Genomic DNA, 24,644 nt, shown 5'->3' with positions numbered 1-24,644 from the left:
TTTTCATAAAGAAAACCTAGAGATTAACCTTTCATGTGCCAAATACTGTAAGTTACATCTTTTTTTCCTTCAAAATGTACCTTTTTCTACATATCCAATACCTTAGTTAGCATAAAATCATTGGTGCCATGAAAAGTATTTTTAAATTTAAATAAATATTTAAATATCATGAAAAGCAGAGTTGGGATGAGCTTTGTTCAGTGATTCTGATTTTTCTTGTGAGAACAGCTCAAACTGTGAGAAATTTGGTCTTTTAGCAGCTTCTCACTGGAGTGAGAGTTCCAGAGCTGCAGGTGAGTCCCTCGCATGTCTCTGTACTCCAGGAGCACAATTTTACAAATGCACCCGGGAGTTTTGGCCCCCTCACAAGGAAGGCACTGCCACGTGCTCCATCCTTCTCGGACACGTCCTCCGAGCCCCCAGCTGGGCCCTTGCACCTTGGCTTTCCTCGGGTAACGCTCTGTGCCAGCCCCAGGTCACCTCTGCCGCTGTCCCCCAGCGTTTTACTGCAGAACCACGAGAATCGGTGATTTTCCGTTGTACGTTTCTCCCGTCGCTCCCAGGTCCTGTCGTGTGTTTCAGGCCCTGTTAGTTTTACCAGTCTTTCTATCAAAATGTTGTTTCCGTAGGTTCTGAGATCAGAAACCCATGAATCTCGTCCTAGCATACTGCATCTTTCAGCAGTAGACGGTAAAATACCTGAAAATGTGAATTTCTTAGTTTTCATAAAGAAAACCTAGAGATTAACCTTTCATGTGCCAAATACTGTAAGTTACATCTTTTTTTCCTTCAAAATGTACCTTTTTCTACATATCCAATACCTTAGTTAGCATAAAATCATTGGTGCCATGAAAAGTATTTTTAAATTTAAATAAATATTTAAATATCATGAAAAGCAGAGTTGGGATGAGCTTTGTTCAGTGATTCTGATTTTTCTTGTGAGAACAGCTCAAACTGTGAGAAATTTGGTCTTTTAGCAGCTTCTCACTGGAGTGAGAGTTCCAGAGCTGCAGGTGAGTCCCTCGCATGTCTCTGTACTCCAGGAGCACAATTTTACAAATGCACCCGGGAGTTTTGGCCCCCTCACAAGGAAGGCACTGAGGGGCTGGAGCCCCAGGAGTGGCTGAGGGAGCTGGGGGCTCAAGGATCACTTTTATTTCCATGGAAGACATGGGTGCCAAAGGCAGTTTAAACTATTTATTTTAAGACTTTCAAAGTACATTTCTGTCCTGAGAAACAACAGTCAGCTTCGGAACTGCTTAATACAGAATAAACAAAGTCAGTGCAGGAAGGTAAAACATAAAGATCTAGGACACTTCTATTTGAACACGTGGAGGCGGCCACTGGAGTTGCCTCCCACCAGGATGTTCTGGCTGGGGTGGACGACGTTGATGGAGCACACGGAGTTGAGGCAGTCCACGTTGCAGAAGGAGTGCAGCAACTTCCCTGTGTCCTGGAAGACCTCGATCTGCCTGGGCTGTGCCAAGCTGCCCACCAGGAAGCAGTGCTCCTGCTTGGGGTCCCAGATGGCCCTGAAGCGGCTCAGCCAGCGGCCCGTGTTGTTGTTGTGGCTGCAGGGGAAGAGGAACGTTCTTCCTTGTGAATCCAGCCTTTAAAATCATCATTTATGTCCCATCTGCTCCCTTGCCTTCTAAACCTTCAGCACTCATGCTGCAGTGCTCAGATCCCTGCAGTGGATCCCTGTCCTGGGATGGGCAGGATGGGACAAGAATACCACAATGGTTTGGGCTGGGAGAGACCTTAGAGATAACCCAGTGCCACCCGTGCCATGGCAGGGACACCTTCCTCTATGCCAGGCTGCTCCAAGCCCCAGCCTGGCCCTGGGCACTGCCAGGGATCCAGGGGCAGCCACAGCTGCTCTGGCACCCTGTGTCGGAGCCTCACCACCCTCAGAGGGAGCGATTCCTTCCCAAAATCCCATCCATCCCTGCCGTTGGCAGTGGGAGCCATTCCCTGTGTCCTGTCCCTCCAGACGCACAGGAGCAGCCTCGGCGCTGCCCGGGCCCAGGCGTGCTGTCCTCACCTGATGGAGCTGAGCAATGTGACAGTGGATGACACGGACGTGGTGTCGTAGACCCTGGGCACAGAAGAACACATTAACACCAAGAACCTGTGCTAAAAAGCCAGCCCTTGCCTCACACAGAGCACCAGCCCTGGAGTGTGCACAGACACCCAGCCACTTCCAGCAGCCAGCTGGAAGCACTGCACGTGCCCAGGGAACTGGAATTGCCTTCAGCTGGAACTGCAGCCCACCCTGGCTGGCAGCTCTGGAGGGGCTGCAGAGCCCCACGGCCAGCCCAGCACCCCACCTGCTCCTCCACCCCCACGAACCTGGGCTCCCCCCTCGGGGCAAAAACTGCCCAGCCACCACAAAATCAGGTAATCATCTAAATTCGGTCACAAAGGAACCAGGAGAAAAAGAACCTCTAACACAAGCAACTCACAGCAGCTCAAATGATGAAATGGTAGGCTGTTTACAGAAGAGCTGATATCATCATTATTTCAAGTACCAGCTACAAACAAATTTAGTTTCTGAGCATTTTGTGTTTGTGTTCACCAGCCAGGTTTTGGCTGGCTGTTTTTGTGGGGTTTGATTTTGTTTGTTTTTTAAAGATTAACAGTACCTGTGTATTTTTCTTTTAAATATCCTAAGGGAAAATGAGAATTGGGAAAAAACCAACCAAACCAAAAGATCATCAAGAACTACATAAAAAATATTAATGCAAGTAAATATTTTTAATTTTTTAAAAGTGATAAAGACAGAAGGTGCTTGATGATGGGTCATGTGGAAAATAATAATAATAATAATAGCAATAATAGTAATAACCCACCCAAACAGCTGGTATTTTCCATGAGGATTCTTCCTTCCACAGCCTTACCTCAGGTGGTCATCAGCACACACTGTCACCACCCTGCTGCCAGTGACAGGTGAGAAATAGGCTGAGGCCACACTTCTGGTGTGTCCTGTCAGAGTGCTCAGGGGCTTGTTCTCCTTGGCGTTCCGAAGGTACCGAACATCAAAAATACAAACATCCCTGCAACAGGTACCACAAACACTTCAGTAATTATCCTTCGTTCACCAGAAGAGCTCCAGAGCACGGCAGGCTGTGTGGGAGCTGGTTCAGAGCTTCAATAGCCACTCAAATGGTGGCTCTGAGGGATTTTGGGAGAACAAAACCACCCCAACCAGCCCTCCATACAAAGCCCAGCAGGGCCCATTTGTTCCCATTTGATCTGGGAAATCAAACCAAATCCCACCTCAAACCCTGCTAAGGACTGGAAACTTGTTTTCTAAAAGGACCGAGACAGCTCTGACTGTAAATCAAGGCTGAGAATCTCCTCAGCCCCAGCTCTCCCCAGCCCAGAGCCCACCAAAAAAACAGCCAGTTCAGTCTGGGCTACGTACACGGACCCAGCAGCCAGGAAATACTGTTTTTTCACGGGGTGCACGTGGACTGTCCGTGTCTTCCTGAAGCCAATGTCCACAGAGAGCTCCGAGGACACCCCTGGCGTCCGTCTGTCCACGACAGCCACGGGCCCAGCCCAGCGACTCACTACGGCAGTGCAGGCATTCTCTTCCAGGAAGTCGAAGCAGGACAAGTCTTCCTCACTCCTGCAGATCTGAGCCCAGGGAAGGTTAGATGTCACCAGAATAAAGGAAACAGGCAGTTGTTCTAACACCCCAACACTCACTGGGCTATGGGTTTCATCCTTTTCCTCTTTAGTTCACTAAAAACCATGCAGCCCATGTGACAGCTTCATCCAGCTGTGCAGGTAACCCTCCTGTGAAACAAGGATGCTTTCCACAGGGGAAATAATTAGGAGACAATTAACCATCCAAACCAGACCAGCACCAGCACACTCCAAATTCCCTGTCAGAGCTCCTACAAGGTACTGTCACCTCAGTGTTCCAGCAATCAAAGAGCTGCTGGCCTTGAGCACACACTGAGCGAGGATTAATGATATCTTTCCCTTCTTCAGTGCTCCAGAAACTTTTAATTATGTGCAGAAATGTAAACTTTTAATCATGTGCAGAAATGTAAACTTGGAAACTGGGAGAACCAAGGCTGTCACTGGGTTTTGGTGAGTAGGAAACATCTCCCTATTTATGTGATGTTAATTAAATGTTGATTCACATGTCCTTGTGGAACTAGAACCTGAACTTTCCTGTTAATAGAACAACCAAAGAATGAGTTGGTACAAGCAGACTAAACCTTCCCAGCAGTGCCTCACCTCATCAAAGACAGCCTTGGTGACATCGCCACAGCGCAGAGTGTCGTTGCTGAGGGACAGCAAGTGAGCAGGGTTGCAGGGAGAGAAGTGCATGCAGTTGACATGGAAGCTGTGGGGGATGAACATGTGGGCTCCCTCCTCCGTCCCGCAGCCCTGCAAAACGACAGATCCCACAGACACAGGTGCTGATCACTGCAGGTATTTCTGCTAATGACTACAACTCCCAACGCCAAATCTCTGTCTTTTGAATGTTTTTTGGAAGAGGCAGAGGGTGCTGGGTGAGAGCAGACAACAGCACAGGTGATATGGACAGTGAGACTGCTTCTGGTCCCTAATTATGGAAAGCTGCAACTTCCTGCTGCAATTTGTGCCACTGCAGCCGCCAGCCCTGGATCTGGACAGCAGCACCTGGCTCATTTTAACCCACACAGCTGGTTTCTGCTACCACATCAAAATATGGACACGCTGGGTTACTGAGAGTGCAGGCTGAATTAGCGACCCAAACTGCAGGAATACAGGATCTCCTGTGTCTTCTCTTCATCATTTTGATATTTTAAAAGAAACTGAACAGGTCATTTTGGACCAAGTTCTGGTTCATCCCACAAAGATGATTCTGGTCTCAAACTTCAGAAAAATACAAGGGAGAGCAAAAGGGAAAGCCGTTCTGGCAACTCTACATCTGACAATCACTCTTGACAACCACCAGGTATTATCCCTAAGAATGGAAAAATCCTAAAACACTCTCAGGAGCCTGACAAAATGCCACCCCAGGCTGTGCCCCACCTGCAGCTGTCCTGAGCCACACACCTGTTCAGGTGAGGAGCACATCAACCACTCACCACGTTCCAGAGGCCAACATGCCCAAACTTGTCTCCAGCTGCCACAAGGATGGTGCTTTCAGAAGGGTGGATGGCCATGGAACACACCCGGGATTTCACCACCTTCCTGATGTTCTCCTCCCTCAGCACCATGCTGCCCAGGATCTCCTGGTACCTGGAAAACCAAAATGACAACCATCACCAAAACGTTCATTAGGGAAGGAAGGGGGGCCAGACAACCCCCAGTTTCGGCTGCTGTTTTCACATTACCTCTTCAAGTCAGGTGTGCCCCGCTCAGCATCATTCGCTCTCACCTACAGACAGAAAGGAGATATCCAATCAAAATCAGAGCCCAAGTGAAATGACATGATCCAAAATTAACAAATAAAACCAATAATACCTCACTTATCCTCATCCACGTGCTCAGTAAGGCCTCTGTCCTTTTACTGCTTGCCACCTGACTCTCTGGAAGCATGGGCAAAGGTCCGACTGGAACTGGAGGCTGGGAGGACATTGGCAATTTTTGTAACCCAACTAAACCACAAACAAGGTGAATTGGTACTTTCCCCACACCAGACATTCTGAGAACATGCCTACCACAGGACAGGAAATAAACAGTGAAAAAAGGTGGTATCATAACCTTATTAAAAAGATAATTTCACTGGCAGCACAGACCAACTGCCTCCCTGGGTTTCTTCCTCTCCTGATACTCCAGCAAGACCTTTACTACAGATTCAAATCTATTCTACAGCTCCATGGAAGATTTAAATTCCCATCTCTCAGAACAACATGCCTTTTACTTGTTGCTCCATCACTGCTTCAAAGAGATGGTAAATATTACCCAGGAAAATAAAACCATTTCAGAAGTTACAGTGAAATAAAAACCAGAGTAATAAACCTTTGGATTTAAGGCTGCCCAGCTCCATGGGCTGTTGATATGGAATGTTCTACCTCAGGACACTTCTGTGGATGCCCAGCTGCACCACGCCATCAGCCTGGGCCACAGAGCACAGCCTGGCTGGTGGTGAGACCGCGGCACCTGCTCGGGGTGACAGAAGTGACCCTTCCTTCCTGTCCCTGTGTCACAGCTCCCAAATGCCTGAGCGCAATGCCCAGTGCCACCCATCGGTGCCACCAGCAGGGCCTTTCCAAAGCTGCTGCACACCCCTCCTGCAGCCCTTCCCGTCTCACATATTCCTCTGCGTCTGGCCGGGAAAACGTGTCCAGCAGCGGAATGTCCAGCGGAGGCTCCACCCTGAGCAGGCGCATGGACCGCCGCAGCGCTGGCTCATCCTCCGCCTTCTTAGGCTTGGGCCTGGAACAACCAAAACACCTCAGCTAGAGCAGAGCTTAGGGACAGAGCCAAGGGCACAGCTGGCTGGCACCAGCCCCTCCTGGGCCTGCTTTTCCACCCATGAGGGTGAGGAACAAAGCCACGAGCGCTCTGCAATGCGCACGCAGGTGCCGCCCCTCTGTTTCTCTGCATCCCTTCCCAGCTCCCCTCATTCATTATCCACCCAGACATTCCCACCTTCTCCCATCACACAGCTCACTCTTTATTTGGGCTTCAGCTCATCTTCTGCTTGACCTGGCACTGTTTTGCCACAGCCAATGTCTTCTCCTCCACATTTACTGGTTACCCTCTCCCTTGCTCACACCCTCTCCTTTTTTCCCCCTCACCTTTTCCCAACATTTGTTTTCCTCCTACAATGAAGAATCGAGGCTATAAATCTCATCTACTGTTACTGTACCTTTTAGTGACCTGAGATTGCCTTTTAGTGGTAAGTTGGTTGAGTCTTGCAGCTGACTTAAAGAGAAAAAAAGAGACTAATTATAGATAATGAGCCTAAAGGACTAACCTGTATAAAATACAATTATCTCAAGGCAGCGATGAACTTACTGCAATTATTTATAGTAAGAAGAAAGAAACTGTGGTTGCCCCATCCCTGTAAGTGTTCCAGGACAGGCTGGATGGGGCTTGGAGCACCCCAGTCTATGGAACGTGTCCCTACCCATGGCAGGAGGTAGAATGAACTAAATAAAGGAGGTAGAATAAACTAATAAAGGAACTTTAAGGTCCTTTCCAAACAGTCCAGGATTCTGTGGTTTTCATGGCTTTCCTCATATACAGCTGCCCCAGTGAGGAAAGGGTTTCACAGCAGGAGAGATGACAGTACAATTCTGACACTTGGAAAGAGCATTTTGATGCTATTTAGATCCAATACAAACCTCATGCAGCTTTAGAGCGGCAAAGAATTTAGCATTTTCTGTGATGTTCTTTAGTCTTTTTCTTTCATAGGCTGATAGGTGGGAGTATCCATCCTACAGAATGAAAAGACAGTCACTCTCCATCATACAGTTACATAGCTGCAAGAGTGGCCCCGGGCTCAGGGAAGTGAGTCTCTAAACTGACTAAATTATTTTTAACAAATATAATAACAAATGTAAGACCATACAAATTGGGGCGGCCATGTATCAAAATCTGTCCATACAGGTCCAGTTTGCTTTACAAAACTTATTCTGGCATTAACTCTGTGAAGAGAACTGTATCAAAAATTTTAATAATGAAAGCAATAATGAAGAGACTCAATAAAGAGTTTAAAACTTCAGTGAAAGGGTAAGATGAAGTAGCACACTGCCAGCCAGAGGTTAAAAAGGGGGAATAAAACCTACTTACGGAAGAAGAACACATAAAAGCTTTACTTCTATAAAGATGATAACCGGGGTCGGGTACTCACCGGAGCCGCGTCTCCCGCGTCGCTGCCGTCGCTGTCCGCATCCCACAGGCAGTCCTGGCCGCGGGCAGCCGAGCTGGGGCCGGGCGGGGAGCCGGGGGCCGCTCTGGGGCCGCTGTCGGGCTCCAGGCACAGCCTCTTGCCGGCCGGGGAGCGGGCGCTCAGCAGCCGCTTCTGGGGCCGCGGCCAGGCCGCCGCGGGCAGCGGCGTCAGCACCACCCGCAGCTGCCGGCCCAGCCCCGGGGCCGCGCTCGGCCGCAGCTCGGCGGGGCCCGCCGGGAGCGACTCCTGCGGGGGCGAACGGGGCTCGGCGGGACCCGACAGGAGGGACTCCTCCGGGGGTGAACGGGGCTCGGCGGGGCCCGCCGGGAGCGACTCCTGCTGAGGCGAACGGGGCTCGGCGGGGCCCGCCGGGGGCAACTCCTGCGGGGGCGAACGGGGCTCGGGAGGGCCCGACAGGAGGGACTCCTGCGGGGGTGAACGGGGCTCGGGAGGGCCCGATAGGAGGGACTCCTGCGGGGGCGAACGGGGCTCGGCGGAGCCCGCCGGGGGCAACTCCTGCGGGGGTGAACTGCGCTCGGCGGGACCCGACAGGAGGGACTCCTGCTGAGGCGAACGGGGCTCGGCGGGACCCGACAGGAGGGACTCCTGATGAGGCGAACGCGGCTCGGCGGGGCCCGGCGAGGAGGATTCCTGATGGGGCGAACGCGGCTCGGCGGGGCCTGACGGGGTGGACTCCTGCGGGGACGAACGGCAGTCGGCGGGAACCCGCGGCCGGACCCCCGGCACCGGCGGGCCCTGAACCCGGCCCGCCCCGCTCCTCATCTCCCCGGTTTCTCCCCTCACAGCGCAGCTCCTCTCGTGTCCCCTCTCCTGCCAGACCCCGGGTCCCCTCCCATGTCAGCGGCTCTCCTCCCCGCGGCCCCCACCTGCAGCTGCTGCCGGCGGTGCGCTGCCGGCTCCTCGGCCTGCCGCGGCCCGGGCTGGGACAGCGCCATGGCGCGCGCGGGGCGGAGCGGCGCTTCCCGCCCGCGCAGGGCCCGCCCGGCCTCCAGGGCCCTCAGCGCCCTCAGCGCCCTCAGCGCCGGCTCCGCCCGGGCTCGAACTGCCGCCGGGCACGGAGAGCCGGCGTCCTGCGAAATTCCTCCCTGGAGCAGGGGAGGCCCTGGCACAGCGTGCCCAGAGCAGCTGTGGCTACCCCTGGACCCCTGAAGTGCCCAAGGCCAGGCTGGACGGTGGGGCTGGGAGCAGCCTGGGATGGTGGAAGGTGTCTCTGCCATGGCAGGGGTGCGCTGCAAGGTCCCTCCCAAGCCCAGCCGTGCGGACTCGTTGCCCAGGAAGAGCGGATGAAATGCTGGGCTCCAGGCCCGTCCTGCCCTGCCCTGAGCACAGCCGCCCTCACACCGACACCGCCCGGGTGAGGCCCACAGCACTGACAAGATCTCGGCTTAAAAATAAAACAACGTTAACTGAAAAAAAGCACACCCAGGGCAGGGTTAGACACTCCCAGTTCCAGGATGTGGGGAATCAAAGAGGAGAGTTAAAAACATTAATTTTCCCTCCCAACATGTTCTTTCCAGAGGAGCAGCCCAGCTGCCAGCTCTGGAGCACTGAGGCAGGAGCAAGCGAGGACAGAGGCAGCCACAGCTCTGGGGACACGCAGCCCCCAGCATTTGTGGTCTCGATCATGTCCCTGAGGGCGCTGTAAAGCGGGATCACAGGAGGAGTGTCACCAACGGGAGAGTTTCTATAACCACTCACAAGTAGAAAAGCCCAAATAAACCGACAAGTTAAAAAATACTTATTTAATGTGAGCTTTTGTACTCGACAAATACACAAGTCCCAGAAGGCTCAGCAGCAGCAAACGAAACAAAAATTTAATAAACAGTGATTCCATCTGCGGGAAATTCATCCAGTAATTGCGTTTCCCAGCTAAAATATGGAATACGAAGGCTGAAGGAAGCTCCTGGATTTGGGTTTGGGCAGTGCCATCATGGCCAGCTTCCCAGCAGCTCCCTGTGTGCCACCAACGCTGTAGGACACGGAGCTGGTACCGGAGGAAGCTGGAGCCTTCGAACTCGGCAGCTTCTTGGTCCTTCTGTACCTGCTGTAGCCACTGCAAGAATCAGAGAAGGTGTGTGTGAGACACCTGTGCCACCTGCCCTGGCCCCTGCACCAGCCTGTGCTCACAGGGGCGCCACCACCGCATTTTCTAGAGGACTACACACTGATTTTGTAATTTTTTTTCTTTTTTTTTTAACACACATGGCTGCAAAACGACCTCTGAAATGCAAACAGTACAGCTGTTGCTCTGGGATGTACCCAAGGGTGAGCAGCAACAGCAAGCGACACTTCAGAGGCAGCAGAGCTCATGGCAGATATCCCAGTAGATGGGAACGTGCCAAGAGTGGGACAAAACCTGCTGGGCTGGGAAAACCATTTGCTACAAAAACCAGGGAGCAGAATGATGAGAACTGGGGCAGGGAAGGGGAAATCCTTGGGAAGTGGCACATCTGCCTGAGAAGCTCAAGACCAACCAACAGCAGATGCAGGTGTTGCTTTGCATGATACAGTCAGAAAGAGAATCTGAATTAACAAGGGGCTGAAGATCAATTATTCCATCATATGTTCCAAGTTTTAAGACCTGTTTATGATTTCAAGCAAGGAACCTGGTGAGCCTGCTGAAATGTACATTGAAATGTAGTGTTCCCTGCTTAGCCTGTGGCTGTCAGGTGTGAGGACAACTGTTAAATATTCTTCCTTCCAGCTTTAAAAACAAACATGCAGAAAAGCACAGCAGAGCAGCTCTGACCAGGCACCCAGATAATTTTAACACCATTATTTAAGCCCATGCTCAGAATCTGCAGTGGGATAACTGCAGCTCTGGGAGCAGCACTGTGAGAGAGAAGTGACAAGTGACCCCAGGCACGTACCCTCTGGGGTGGAACTGCTGGCTGCCACCACCACTCGTCTTTTTCCTCTTGGAGTCCCTGGAGGTCGGCGGCCGCTTCCTTTTCCTCCTCTGGTTTGTGTTATTGCCAAAATAGCTGGAGGTTGTACCTGCATCCTCTGCCTCTCCATCGCTCCCCAGAGAGCCCGTGCTCCCCGTGGCTGTGTCCCCACCCGGGCAGGCAGCATCTTCTACACACAGGCAGGGAGGGAAAACTAACTCAGTCAGGCACCAGAACACACTGGTGGTGTCAGAACATCTGTCCAGGCTGTTCCTCACCTCCTCTGCACTGCCCCATCCCCAGTCTTTTGGATACACCCTGAATTTTTCTCTAGTGGGAAGGCAAAAAGACTTTGGTGTGTTCTGAAAGTGATTGCCCCCTTTTGGAATTATTGAACTGTAAGAATTAGTTCTTTGTGATTAAATCATGGTAACTTTTGAATCAACCGTCTGCTAGAGGAGGAGAGGAAGGCACTGAACAGAAGTACACACTGAGGTACAAAGCACACCTGGGATGGAGCATTCTGAGTACTTATCCATCACTTTAATTATTTCTGCACCGTACTTCTCCAGTTTGTCTTCTGTGACACCATCGATCTGCAGCAACACCTCCACGTCTGAGGACAAGGTTTCTGCAGCACAGCAAAGCACCCCTCAGACACGTCAAACACTTCACTTTTTATAAAGATACACTGAAGGAAATTAATTCCTTTCTGTGCCCCTCTATGCAGAAGCCCCAATGGACTTCTAAGCAACTTGACCTCACCTGCTATTTTCTTTAGGGTGGAAGTACTGAAAATATTGAAGTAATGCACGTCAAAGACTTTGCCCAGGGTTTTGCAGGTGTCTGTAAGTTCACTGAGGCATTGTTTCACCAGCTCTTCCCGCTGGGACATCTTTGCCATGGAAGCCCTTTGCCTTCTGATGGCACTGGCACTCTCTGTCTCGTGGAACTCCACCTGTTAAAACGAGCCATCCATAACTGCTGCCAGGGTTCCTGCACACCCTGACTGGTAACACAGGGACAGACACAGCTCAGGAAACACAGAGTATCCTCTGATGGACCAAAAAAAGCTGTTCACTCAGCACGCATTTTTAAAGTAAGTTTTTACAGGCCCCTCAACCACACCCCAGTCTCCTCAACAAAGAGCTGGCAGAGTTTAGAGAGAAGGAAAACCTCCCAAGAGCCCAGTTCCCAGCTGGCTTCAAACAGAGCTCACTGGGGTAATGCTGAGGGCTCTGTCCTGCTCCAAACACAGCACTAATGCACAGGTGTTGCCTCAAGAAACCTGGGACTCTTACAAGACCTTCACAAAGTACCTATTCCATCAGATCCCACCAATGACTAGGAAAAAATAGAGTAGAAAATTAAGAAGGGAGTTCTGGTTCTTCTTCTTTCTCTTCTTAGCCACCTTTCTGTGGGGGTCAGAACGTTCCTTCACTGTCCAGCAGGAATCAGATGGGTGGGGAAGAAGAGAAAGATTTAGACCTCTCCAAGCCTCTCAAACTCACTTTTTGCCCCACAACATTATTACTAGAATACTGGGCTAGGAATCACACATGTTGGATTCTGTTCCTTGCATCTACCAGACGTTAGTTCAGCTGGAGGCAAACTGTGTTTAAGCTACCCAAGGGGATATGCTAAAGGAAAACTGCAGCACCTTCCTTAAAACACTGCCTTCAAGAACCTAAATATTTACACACCTGGAGTGACCCATCCAGCACAGCCTGAGCTCTCTCTCCCAGAATGACATATGCCACTGCCTGGTCATTAGCTGTGATGTACAAATCCTCATCCAGGATCTTGTCCAGGACCAGTTTTCTGAAGAGCCTTTCAGCATTGTGCCTGGAATAGGCAGCTCCCTTCCCAAATATTCCAGACTGAATCTTGGCACTCGTTGAACCTGTGCAACAGAAAGCATAGGATGAGCCTGTGCTCACAAAACCCATGTACATGCATTTACAGACCTGTGGGAGATTCCCAAGGCAGTCTATTCACATTCAAAAAAGCCTTTAAACACTGGAAAACCAATATTATCACTATAGCAACCTGAAATGGATTAAATCTTCAGTTTCATTTATTTTGGATCACTTACCACCAAGAGATTCTTGGGAAAATTAACTTTGCAAAATACACATTTTTTTAAATGCCTGCTGGCATTGCACAACCCTCTTGATTCCTGGTCAGGGATTTGTGCACCAGGTTGTTCAGGAGTTTCTGGGAGAACACTCACCTAGGAAAATGTCCACCATCATGTTCAGGGTGTACCTGCCAGAGCCTGGGTTCCTCTTGCCGTTGATCCGCCCCGCCTGCCCGCAGTGCTCGCGCACAAACCGCACGATGCTCTTCACATCCTCGGTCACATCCCGTGATTTATAATCCTGTCAAGTCAGACCTGATTAGGACATGCCATTACGTGTTTCTGCCCTAATCCAAGCTGTTACTGACACCCTCAGTTTTCATGATTGAGCTTTTCTCAGCTGTGAATTGAGTTTGTTCCAAATAAAGAAACCACGATTTCCTAGTTGGAAACCTACGGGGATACAGTCACAGGGATTCTGGATGTGGTAACACAAAACCAGTCCAACTGACTGTATATAATCCCCCTGGGGTTATTTGTGTAGAGTGAGGTGCAAGATTGCTGGGTAAATACTGGGAATCAAGGTAAATCATTTGGGAAGCATTCCTGTAATTATCCTGCCACTCTCTAGAACATTAGAATGAGACTAAATAGGCATTATCCTCATCAAATTTGGCTCCAATCACAGCTGTACAAGGGAATGCTTCAAACACAGAGCTGAGAAACAATATCCACAGGTACAAAACTGATCAGGATCCCTTCCCTCCACAGCTGCCTTCCCTTCTGCTCCTGCTACTAAGTTTGCATAACTCCAAATATTTGGATCACCTTCAGCAGTGCACACCTAATGTGGCCCATGTGCTGCTCTGCCCTGAAAACACCAGGACAGGAGCTGAAGGGATTTCCCCATAGCCACTGCAGTGGATCTGACGTAAGCTCCTGCCTCCTACACGGGACACCCTTATGCCTCTGACAGGAACAGGAGCATCACAAGTCCATGGTTAAACCCTGAAAACACCTGGAAGCCTCACAAAAACACAGGACTTTTATTCCTTTACTCCATTTGCCTTCCCAAAGGTCGTGTAACCGCTTATGGATGCAACTAAATACAGATTCAGTTTAACACCACTACAAATAAAACCTGTGGGGCTTACCTTCTTTCTACTGCAGTTGTCACAAATCACTTCTGGGTGATCTTTGCAGAAGGTGGGGTTGAAGTTGGTCTCCCCGAAGTAGGCGAGCAGCTGGACGCGGCGGCACTCGACCACGTTCTCACAGTAGTGCACCATGCTGTACAGGTTGTTGAAGTGGGTCTGCCTCGTGTGGCTGTTCCCATCCTTCTCCACTGAAACACAGCAAATTCAATGGTGTTTGTTAAAGCTGCACCTCTGCCTTTTCATGGACTGTGAAAAAAAATTGGCTTTGCTTAAAAAACCCGCAACACTGGCTTTGCTTAAAACGCAATATTGGCTTTGGCAAGAAAAGATGAGTGGGTTAGTACAGAACAGATGTAGGATAGATTTCATCTCTGAAGTTTTAGAGAACTGGAGAAGGGAAATAAGGCTAGAATGACAAAAAGTCAAGAGAAGGGTAAGCATGACAGCATGAGAGGAGATGGCCTCAAGTTGTGTCAGAAAAGGTTTAGATAAGATACCAAGAACAGTTTCTTCATAGAAAGGGTAGCAAAGCCCTGGCACAGGATGCCCAGAATGGAGTCACTTTCCTTGGAAGTGCTCAAAAAATATGTGGATGTGGCACTTGAGGACATGTTTTAGTGGTGAACAGGGAGGTGGAGTTGGTCTGACAGTTGGATTTGATGATCTTAAACATTTTTTCAACCTTAACAATTCCACGATTCTGTGAAGCGAAGTGGTTTTAACTAAAATTAAGTATGAGTGACAAGAATCCTGCTCCTGCCACCTGAATGAAAACCATTCAGGTAAGGATTCCCAGTTCTCCCCTCCCTGCAATACTGAACTATCCATGGCACTTGTAAAAGAGAAGTAACACAGGCTAAATGAGACCTGCAATGTGACTGCTGTAATGTCATCTCCAAGCCCCCAGAGGAGAACTCACTCAGGATGAGCCTTCTCAGCCTAGTTACATCACTGTAGCTGTAGAAGAGCAGGCAGTGGGACATCTCTCCATCCCTGCCAGCTCTGCCAGACTCCTGGTAGTACCCCTCGATGGATTTGGGAAGGGAGGCGTGGATAACGTAGCGCACGTCGGGCTTGTCGATGCCCATTCCAAAGGCAATGGTTGCACATATCACCTGGGAAGGAGATCACAATGTTCTAGACACACATTATGGGAAACTCCTGCAACACTGCATGGAAAGCAGAGCAGGGACCTGGATTAGGAAACCTGGAGGACCCAGAATTTCAGCTGTAACACTGCAGAGCAAGTACAAAACAGCAACAACCTCCCCTCCTGTTGGAGGAGCCACTCAAGACACAGGAAAAGCCCAAATCCCAGCCACTGCACAGCAGCGTGCCAGGAGCTGTTTCTGAAACCCTGCTCTGCTCAGGTCCTCCCTGCTGGAGTAGCACACCTCGGTACAGTGCTACAACCCTTCATTCTCAAAACTCCCAGTGAAAGGTGGCCGCTGTGCCCCAGCAGGTCTGCTGGGATCAGTTATTCAATACTGCATTTGGTGATAACACTGCACTACTTCCCTATTATTTCCCAGGCCAAGAGGGATAAAAGCGCCCCGATTTTCTTCCCTTTTCCTCCCGGTGTTTCTTCACCTGGCATCCCTCCTGATTAACCCACTTCTGCTGCACAAGATCCCTGTTGGAATCGGTGAGGCCGGCGTGGTAGGCCAGGGCAGCCAGCCCCTCCTTCTGCAGGACGGCTGCTGTGGTGTCACACTCGTGCCGGGAAAGGCAATAGATTATCCCAGAGTCATCTGCAAAGAGATGGCAAAAGAAATCTGAACTACAATACAGTTTTATTTCCTTTCCCTGCTCAACCTGCCAAGCAGACATCGACCTCTTCCCGCTGGAATAAAGATAAGAGTAAAGATATAACTGCTTCACTATAGAACCTATTTTATTAGCATCAGATAGTCTTGACAGCCTTTCCCACACAGTCTTTTTAGGCTTTTGGTGAGTTGGAATGAAGAAATGTTTTCCTCATCAGTATTGTGCAATCTCAGGATTTAGAATACATGAACACAGCCTACACAATTCAAGAGTTAGAGCAGTTCAGTAAATGCTCTCTGAGGGTACAGCATGGGAGAAGCTCTGAGGGAGCTTGGTGTAATCCAGTTCCAGCAGCGGGAGCTGCAGGACTCCAAAGAGAGCCTAGAAAGATGGAAATCTCTGAAGATAGCTTCAAGGGGAACTACAGATAAGCAGACCAACGCAATTAAACAATTAAGATATAGGGTGACCTCAATTGCTCTGAAGACATGATCGTAAAAGCTCTGGCAGGCTCCAGAAGGGTTGTTCAAGAGCATCACCATAATTGACTTTTCCATCTTAACTTAAATCCTCAACTTTAGAATGCACATAAACCTGATTCCCATTTTCAGTAACATCCTTTACCCCCATGTTGCTTTTCTGGTAAATATATCACTATTACAGCACTATAAAAGCTTTTACTGCCTTGAGAAGTGGTTCATGAAAAGGCCTGTGGGCACCATGCTGCTGAGTACTCACGGGGATGATATTTTTTAATCCATTCCAAGCAATCCATCGCCACCTTCTTTGGCTTCTTGGGCAACACGTCATATTTCAAGTTATGCCTGTTGAAGCTCATTGTAAACCTGAAATGTGACAGTTCATGGTGCTCGTCAGCCTTATGGGTACAGTTGTGTTGTGTTAAACAGCTTCCTTCATCATGCAAGGAAGGGCTTGGCGAGTTTTTTGTTTCTTATGTTAATATTTTTTATCTACCTCCTATTAAATTCCATGCATGCATTTAATTTCATTTCATTTCATCAGATACAGCCACACAAGCATTTTCAGATGGGCCTGTGAGGCTTTTCTTACTTCACTAAGTTTTCCACTCAGAACTTCTGTGGCACAAACAAGCGGTTTCAGCAACCTGTTGAGCAACTCACACTTGTGGTTTGAGCATCTCGAGCTGGTTCAGGATGTCCTTCTGCACGCGGGGGTTGGCGGTGGCAGTGAGGGCCATCATGGGCACGGAGCGGAACTTCCTGCGCAGCATGTTCAGGCGCTTGTAGTCTTGTCGGAAGTCATGGCCCCACTGGTTGGAAAACACAATTCAAGTGCAACTGAGTAAAATGCTCCAGCGGAGTCTTTTGGCATTCCTGAAAACAAGGGGAGGTTTTACCTGGCTGACACAGTGGGCCTCGTCAATGACGAAACGTGCCAGGAGTTTCCTGTCGTAGAGGTTCTCCAGGGCGGACATCAGGCGGCTGCTGGCACACACCTGGGACACGCCACCAGTGGCAATGGAAAGCAAAATACCTGGGCTACAAGTGTCAGCTGGGCTGGCTGAGAGTACAGAAACAACTGTCCTGCGCTGCACAATCACCCTGCACTGCGCAGCTGAGTCCTCAAGGCACAGAGATGAACCCACTCAGCTGCGTTCTAACCAAGCAGCTGCTGTGGGATTCCCACCAGGATCTGGGATCACCCGTCCCAAGGCTCCTCATTCTGAGGAAATTGCAGCAAATTTAAATTACTTATGTCAGGAAACAGAGAAAAATAATGCCGAAGAGAGAAACACCATCAGCACACTAACCAGCCCCCTCTTACAAAGCTCTTGTGCAATAACATATTCTTAAGGCAGCATATAATGCAGCCCAAGGCACGCTCTGACAATCTCCTACCACCCTGACAATACTGCATTTTTCCTGTATTACCCTATTCAGAGCAGTCTGGATTTAGTAGCTACTGGACAGTGATTAACACTAATGTGTATCAAGATAGACTGAAACAGCTGGGCATGGGAGCTTGTTTTAGGAATTTACATTTTACAGACATACTCAGATCTTATTCTTGGCTAATTATTAATGACTGAAATTAGCTACATCTGTATAGATTCTTAATGAGTCATCTAAAATCTAGCATTTTTTTCCCCCAGAAGCCTACTCTGAGTGCAGTTTTTTAGCACCTCACATCAATCCCCCACCTTGTAGCCCCTGTGGTTTTACAACTGAAGATGAAGTACAGACCTTCTCAGGGGTGACATACAGCAGCTTTATGACAGGGTCTTTCTTTGACAGCTGCATGTAGATTTTTGAGGCATCAGAATCTGTTCTGTCACCAGTCAGGTAGGTTGCAGCAATCTATATTTAAAACAAAAGCATAAATATATTGAGTTTTATTAAATACAAAACAGAAGAACCAAATGAAGAACTCCCAACCTCTCATTACAAACCAGTTCCTAAGCAGCCAGCCTTGGGAATACGTTTGGAACACACATCTGAGCACCCTGGGCTAGGGGAAGGTGTCCCTGCCCGTGGCAGGGGGTGAAACAAGGTGAACTTTAAGATCCCTTCCAACCCAAACCATTCTGGGATCCTGTGGTCTCCTGCATTTCTGCTCTGTGTGTCATGTTTCCAAAGATGTTTAGCACCTCCAGAGCCCCCCCAGCTCAGGAACTCCGAGGGCTCATTCCCACTGCAGTCAGGCTGTGCCTGTGTAGGTGAGTGATCACAAGTCTCAGGATCTCAGAATCAGCCCCTGCCCTGAAAAACACAGCTCCAGCACCCAACACCAGGAGCAGCAATAAATCCAGCGGTCACGCTGCCAAGATATTCGAGTTCATCCAATTTAGCTCTTCCCAGGCAACTTCCTGTGCCATTCACAGTGTCCATCTAATCTATTTATGCAGTTAATATTCGGGAGACACAGGATTTGCTGTAAAATTCAGATTTCTAATCCAGTTACCTGCAGCTTCACCCAATAAAGCTGCTGGAACTTACATCTAAAGTCTTCAGCTTCTGAACCTGATCGATGATCAGCGACCTCAGCGGAGAAATAACGATGGTGACCCCGGCAGAGACACAGGCTGGCAACTGGTAGCACAGGCTCTTCCCACCTCCTGTGAGGGTGAGACACAACACAGCAAGTGTTGGGTATCAAGAGAACAGGGATGGACACCTACTCCTTATTTCCCACTTTACAGCGCTTTTGGAAACAATACATTTCAATGCCTGCCACTAAGTGACACTTGTGGGATAAGGAAGGGTTACTGTGCGAATTATTAAGGAAGGCAGAAATTCAATCCCCTCACTCAAAATACCCCAGTGCAACAATACTCCTGAAATCCTGCAGTCACAGAATTCCAGCAGCACAAAGGCACAGGGGAAGAGAAAAGCTTGTCCCAAAGCTTGCAAAAGGAGCTGCAGGTCTGTACCCTGTACCTGTGGGCATGAGGATGAAACAATCCTCCCCCAGCAGAGCAGCATTGATGGCCTCCAGCTGGTTTGTCCGGAAACAGTGCAATCCAAACTTCTTGTGGAATATATTCATCATTTCTGCAGAATGGGGAAACTTCATACCCCTGAAACGCTCCAGTGCAGGGTTATGAACCACTGGATCTGGAAGAGAGAAAAATGTAATTAGAATAAGTTATGACATAAGTTGCAGAAGGAATTGTTCCCTGGGAGGGTGGGCAGGCCCTGGCACAGGTGCCCAGAGCAGCTGTGGCTGCCCCTGGATCCCTGGCAGTGCCCAAGGCCAGGTTGGGCTGGGCTTGGAGCAGCCTGGGACAGTGGAAGGTGTCCCTGCCATGGCAGGGGTGGCACTGGATGGGATTTAAGGTCTCTTCCACCCCAAACCATTCTGTGACTCTGATTTTCACCTCCCCTTTTGCCAGCCTGTCCCTACATTAACTTGAAATGACACTGCCCAACCCCAGGTCAGGCCCCAGGGGGACTGAGTTTGCTTCCAGAAACCCATTTTGGAACATTTTGCAGTGAAAACCGTTGTACAACTTTGAATCAGAAGCTGCAGAATCATTATTTAACTAAAACACAGAAACACCCTCATTTCCAATTTTAGCAGCTTCATCTTCCAGCAGCATGAAACCAGCACAGGAAGGGAATATTCAAGTTTGGCATCATTTAGAGGGGAAAAAACCCCAAGATGACTTTGCAAAAAAGGAACCAAAAGAAACTTCCGCACAAGCAAAAGGCATGGATGTGATCTGTAGTAGTTACTTGGTCTTAGATTCAAAAAGCAATCAATAAGAATTTAAAAATGGAAAAACCCAATTACCCTCAGGAGTATAGCTCACCTGGATGGTTCTTTGTTGCCATGGAGAGGCCTGGCTTTGGAGCAGCAGGGCTGGGGCCCGCAGCTGACCCTTTGGCTCTGGACATAATCTTGGACAGGAGGGATCTGGCGGGTGGCCCCTGCGGGACGGGCCGGCAGCGCGGCGTGGGCGGCGCCTCGGGGGCTGCGGCGGGCACCGGGCTCTCCCAGTCCTCCTCCTCCAGGTCATCGATGTCAAAGGCATCCAGCTCCAAGTCAGGATGGCTCGTGCCCAAGCTGTTCCCTGCAGGACTGGCACTGGGAGCTGTGCTCTGGCCCTTCAGGGCTGTGCTGGTCAGGGGCTGGACCCCGCTCCTCGCTCCCGGACTTCTGTCCCAGCTGCTGTCGCAGGACGGGAGGCTGAGCCTGAGGGACGCTCCCTCCCTGCCACCTGCCCTGGGACAGGGCATCTCCTCAGCACCCTGCTTTGAAGCACAAGAGCTGTCCAACGTTTGGTTGGTTTTGGCAGAAGAGTTGCTGGAACGAACAGAAAGCACCGATGGGAGGTTTGTGGATTTGGGGGAGTTTCTGTCAGAACTGAAGCTCCAGCTTGGGCCAGAACCCGGACCTGCACCAGGACACACACGAGGGCCCTGCTCCATGGGAGACTTCCAGCTTCTAGGAACAGTGGTGTTTATGCCATTTTGGTTCAAACCGGCAGAACTAGCCAGCAGTTTTCTCCTGGGAGAGATAACAAGGGAAGGAAGAATGAAAAAAATATATATATTTAGTCTTTACCAAGTTCTCCAACATTCATTAAACAGTTTGGTCTCACTGCTATTAAACATCTTAACATATGGTGGTTCCGTCGTGTTCTGAGTCACCATGTTTGAAAACTATTTCAAACAAATCTAGGGAAGAGAAAATACCACCAGAAGAAACTAATGACAAAACTGTGACATCATCTCCACAGACAGAATATAAAAGAATTCCTAAAAGCAAGGAACACGTCCAGGCCAGGTAGAATATAAAAAATAAATCCTTAAGAAGCCAAACTTGAAGTTAAAAGTATGCCTGAACCAAATCATGTTTTCAGGTACTTTCTAAAGACTATGTCTGAGTACAGCAATGAGAAATAAAATAAGTTGTTGTACTGAGAACATTTGCAGAAGCTCATAGTCCCAGTGCAGGAATAATCTAACCAAAATCCCAAATCCCAATGCTTTGCCCATGCATTGTGCCATCAGCTGACACAGCAGGCAGAGCAGCAGGTCGTGGCAGCAATAATTGCACTGGAAGATGACAAGTTCAGGGATATTAGGAGAAATCCCCATCCCTGCAGTCAGCGAGAGGGGAGACAACACCAGCTGAACGCCCGTGGCAGGAGAACTGAGGAGGACACCCGGCAGGTCACATCACATCACCTGTGGGTGCAGAAGCACCTGGTGCCAGCTCCTCCTCAGGCTGCCCGTGGAACTGGATCCTCCCTCTGGCAGCACACAGGGACCCCCAACACTTGCAGCAGTTTGGGGTATTTTGTTCCCTCCCTCGGTCCGCGTTCCAAGCTTTTTAAATCCCGTCCTGCCCCGTTCTCCGGTGTGCTGGGGACACCTGCAGGCGGCTCCCTGCTGCCCACGGAGCTGCTCCAGCCTACCTGAGCTCCCTGTGCTGCAGCAGGGCGCGGGCACAGCGCAGGGCCTGCAGCTCCTGCAGGGGGATGGCATCCACCAGCTCGCAGATGGCCTCCATGACTCCGAGCAGCCGCGGGGCCACGGGCACGGCCTCACCTGCCACGGGGAGGGAGCTCAGCACAGTCATTCCCACAGAACTGCTGTCACCAGGACACCACCCTCACCGAGGACAGTGCATTGCACTAAATCAGTCTAAACAATTTACTTCCAACATGCTTTTAGTCCAGGTGCATAAAGAAACTGTTTCTGTGTGCAGGAACTCAATGAATCGACATATTTTTGCCCTTGTTTATTATTATCTGTCTATAATCCAACTACTTATGTCAACTCTCCAGCTACAGATGTTAATTCTCCATCTGTTAATGTTCTTGGATTACAGAGGATAATAAATAGTTGCAAACTATCCCCAAAATCAGAGATATGACATTCCAAAGCATTTGTGTACCTGAATCCCCTGCACTGGGATCACCTCCAGGATGTGTTGTGGGAACTTTCTCCTGCCTGGCCTCAGAGCTGCCAGGTGTGCACCTTCCTCCAGTGGGAGAGTCTCTGAAAACACTGCTAACACCAAAAGAAAAAGCCATGAAAATACAGGTATCTGTAAACAGAGGCACTTCCACAGAACAGCGGGATTTAAGATGTGTGGAAAAGATAAATTCCTGAAGGCCCAGGCAGAACCCAAGAGCTGAGCAGTCCAATCCTGGGTTCCAACATGTGGAATTTTCTCCCATCCCACTACAGAAGTTACTCTGCTTTTTTCTGACGCGAAAGCTGCCTAAAACATCAGCCATAAAACTAGCATTTGCTAAAGCATTAATTGCATTTGCCAGCCATCAACCTGCCAAGCAGCAGAGACACGAGCTCAACCTGTGCCTCTTTAACAAGCAGGAGTTTTGGGCTGGTTTTGGTACTTTTCTACTTGTGCACCAGCCAGATGTTCCAGCAGTGAGCTCTGATTACCTGGCACTTTGTACAGAGGGGGAGAAGGGAGGCAGCTCCTCCTCAGGGGAGGGAGGGATGATGTCCAGGTCATCCTCCTCCAGCTCAGCACCTGCCCACGGCCAGCTGGCCTCATCCAGTTCTGGGGAGCTGTTCCCAGCCCTCTGTGGCTCCTGGCCCTGACCCCCTTCAGCACCAGCAGCTGCAAGAGAAGTCATTGATATTGCTGGGTAGCACTGCACACTCAGCCTGCCACAAACAGGGGGAAAATAGCAGCCAGACTTCAAAACACTGATACACATTCTGACTTCCAAAGGATAAAACTTGCTGCTCCCTTTTGTCCCCCATTAAAACAGACAAACAAATCCCCACAAACCCCCATTTAAGTGGAAAAGTGATACAGCTAAACCTACAGTCACCTGTCCCTGGCAGAAGTGAAGCACTGAAGAGGTCTATTTTTCTGCAACAGTTTTCAATAAAAACAATTTCTATAAAAATCTGTTTCTATAAAAAGCTCCTATTATATTAAATCCCAGCCTTAAAAGAGTGCAGACTCATCAGCTAGCACAATCCCTGTACTGGAATTGGCAGGTAAATGTACATGTATTGTCTTAAAAGACAAATCCTACAAAGAGAGGTCAATATCATTAACTTATTGAAATTAATTTCGCAGAGAAAGGAAAAGACAACAAAATATTAAGAACAGAAATACAGTTCACAAATCTTTTCACCACTCAGCATAAGGGCAGCATCCCGGAACACTCTTTGAGGTTATTCAGTTGCATAAACATGGTAATTTCCCAAATAAAGGTCCAAAGTTTCAAAACACAGCGGGTAAGAAATCTAAAATAAAGCAGTTCTGTGGGACAGAGCTGCCAAAGCAATGACAGGCAGGAATTTTGTGATCATAACTGAGGGTTGGAGCTCTTTTGTGTTTATGTTTGTGTTAAAAATGGAGAGCGGTCACTTTTTCTGGTTTAGTACTTCATTTGGGTGTAAGATGACTATACGTCTGCCCTGTATTAATTTTCTGAGTGCTTTTCTCTCCACAACATTCCTGTAGATTATTAACCATTTCAGGAATGCCATAAGCCTTTGTGACTGCAGTACATGAGCAGCTGCTACCCCTGCACGGGCAGAACGCTGCCGTGCTCCCAGGCTGTGGGTACCCAAACGGAACCAGGGCTGCCTGCCAGCGCCGAGCTCGCAGCCCCCCGTGATTCCTGAGCGGCCAGGCCAAGCCAAGCCCCGGGGCGCACACAGCGCTGATCCCCCAGCTCGGTCCCCGCACACAGCCGTTACCTGGGCGAGCCCCGGCGCTGCCCGCACCCCGGGCGGGCTCGGCAGCCGCCTGCTCCCCGCAGCCGAGCCCCGCAGCCGAGCTGCCGCTGCAGGGAGCCGAGTCCTCCAGGCAGATGACGGAGCGCTGCGAGCAGGGGCTCGGCTCGGGCCGCGGCGCTGCCCCGCTGCCGGCGGGCCCCGGGGCGCCGGGAGAGCCGCGCGGGGCCGGCCGGGGGCTGGGCCGCGGGGGCTCCCCGCCGGCCGCTCGCAGGCCCCTGGGGGACACCACGGCCGGCCGGGAGAACTTCTTCTCGATTCCCGACAGGTCGAAGTCGTCGATGTCATCCCACTCATCGTCGACGGTGATAACGGGGCCCGCAGCGCAGCCGGGGCCGGCCTTCCCGGCGGGAGCGGCGCTCGCCGGCCTCGCCCCGGCAGCCGCGGGGCCCTCGGCCGCCTCGGCGGGGCCCGGGGGGGCACAGGCCGGCCGTGGGCCGGGGCTGCGGGGCGGAACACAGCCCCGCGGCGGCGCTTTGGCGGCCGGCGGAGCCGAGGCGGGCAGGGCCAGCGAGGTGTTCACGTCCTTGTCCCTCAGCACCGCGGCCAGGCCCCGGGGCGCCTTCTTGAAGGTGAAGCCCCTGCAACGAGACGAGCCCCCGTCACTCCCCGGCCGCGGCGGCCGCCCCGCCCCGCGGCCCAGGCGCGGTACTCACGGCGGGC

The 24,644-nt window shown here is 50.4% G+C and overlaps 2 protein-coding genes across 4 annotated transcripts; both read right to left on the bottom strand.

Annotated features, from left to right (window-relative positions):
- Window positions 1-1,184: 1,184 nt before the first annotated feature.
- WDR76 (WD repeat domain 76) lies at window positions 1,185-8,848 on the bottom strand. 2 transcript variants are annotated; one of them, XM_041465007.1, is made up of 13 exons: window positions 8,737-8,848; window positions 7,811-8,545; window positions 7,302-7,394; window positions 6,824-6,879; window positions 6,264-6,387; window positions 5,473-5,574; window positions 5,343-5,386; window positions 5,094-5,247; window positions 4,255-4,407; window positions 3,428-3,642; window positions 2,901-3,056; window positions 2,045-2,098; window positions 1,185-1,571 (listed from the first exon to the last, which is right to left on the bottom strand). In XM_041465007.1, exons 1-13 carry the CDS (start codon window positions 8,803-8,805, stop codon window positions 1,319-1,321), a joined length of 2,208 nt encoding a protein of 735 aa, XP_041320941.1. In that variant the 5' UTR covers window positions 8,806-8,848; the 3' UTR covers window positions 1,185-1,318. The 2 variants fall into 2 exon arrangements, with proteins under 2 accessions (XP_041320941.1, XP_041320940.1); XM_041465006.1 differs by lacking the exon at window positions 8,737-8,848 and having other exon boundaries at window positions 7,811-8,728.
- A 743-nt stretch (window positions 8,849-9,591) lies between these two features.
- On the bottom strand, window positions 9,592-24,587 carry BLM (BLM RecQ like helicase). 2 transcript variants are annotated; one of them, XM_041465030.1, is made up of 20 exons: window positions 23,946-24,587; window positions 22,665-22,845; window positions 22,150-22,265; window positions 21,668-21,800; window positions 20,057-20,754; window positions 19,182-19,358; window positions 18,741-18,859; window positions 17,988-18,101; window positions 17,141-17,239; window positions 16,905-17,053; window positions 16,501-16,607; window positions 15,586-15,746; window positions 14,915-15,110; window positions 13,993-14,183; window positions 12,992-13,139; window positions 12,462-12,661; window positions 11,524-11,716; window positions 11,267-11,389; window positions 10,741-10,948; window positions 9,592-9,923 (listed from the first exon to the last, which is right to left on the bottom strand). In XM_041465030.1, exons 4-20 carry the CDS (start codon window positions 21,760-21,762, stop codon window positions 9,740-9,742), a joined length of 3,162 nt encoding a protein of 1,053 aa, XP_041320964.1. In that variant the 5' UTR covers window positions 21,763-21,800; window positions 22,150-22,265; window positions 22,665-22,845; window positions 23,946-24,587; the 3' UTR covers window positions 9,592-9,739. The 2 variants fall into 2 exon arrangements, with proteins under 2 accessions (XP_041320964.1, XP_041320965.1); XM_041465031.1 differs by having other exon boundaries at window positions 22,150-22,262.
- Between the last annotated feature and the right edge of the window lie 57 nt (window positions 24,588-24,644).

This window comes from Pyrgilauda ruficollis, unplaced genomic scaffold (assembly GCF_017590135.1).
Source record: "Pyrgilauda ruficollis isolate IOZ18807 unplaced genomic scaffold, ASM1759013v1 scaffold186, whole genome shotgun sequence".
Classification (NCBI taxonomy): domain Eukaryota; kingdom Metazoa; phylum Chordata; class Aves; order Passeriformes; family Passeridae; genus Pyrgilauda; species Pyrgilauda ruficollis.
Note: the sequence above shows the minus strand (reverse complement) of the source record. Positions and strands in the feature narration are given on the sequence as shown.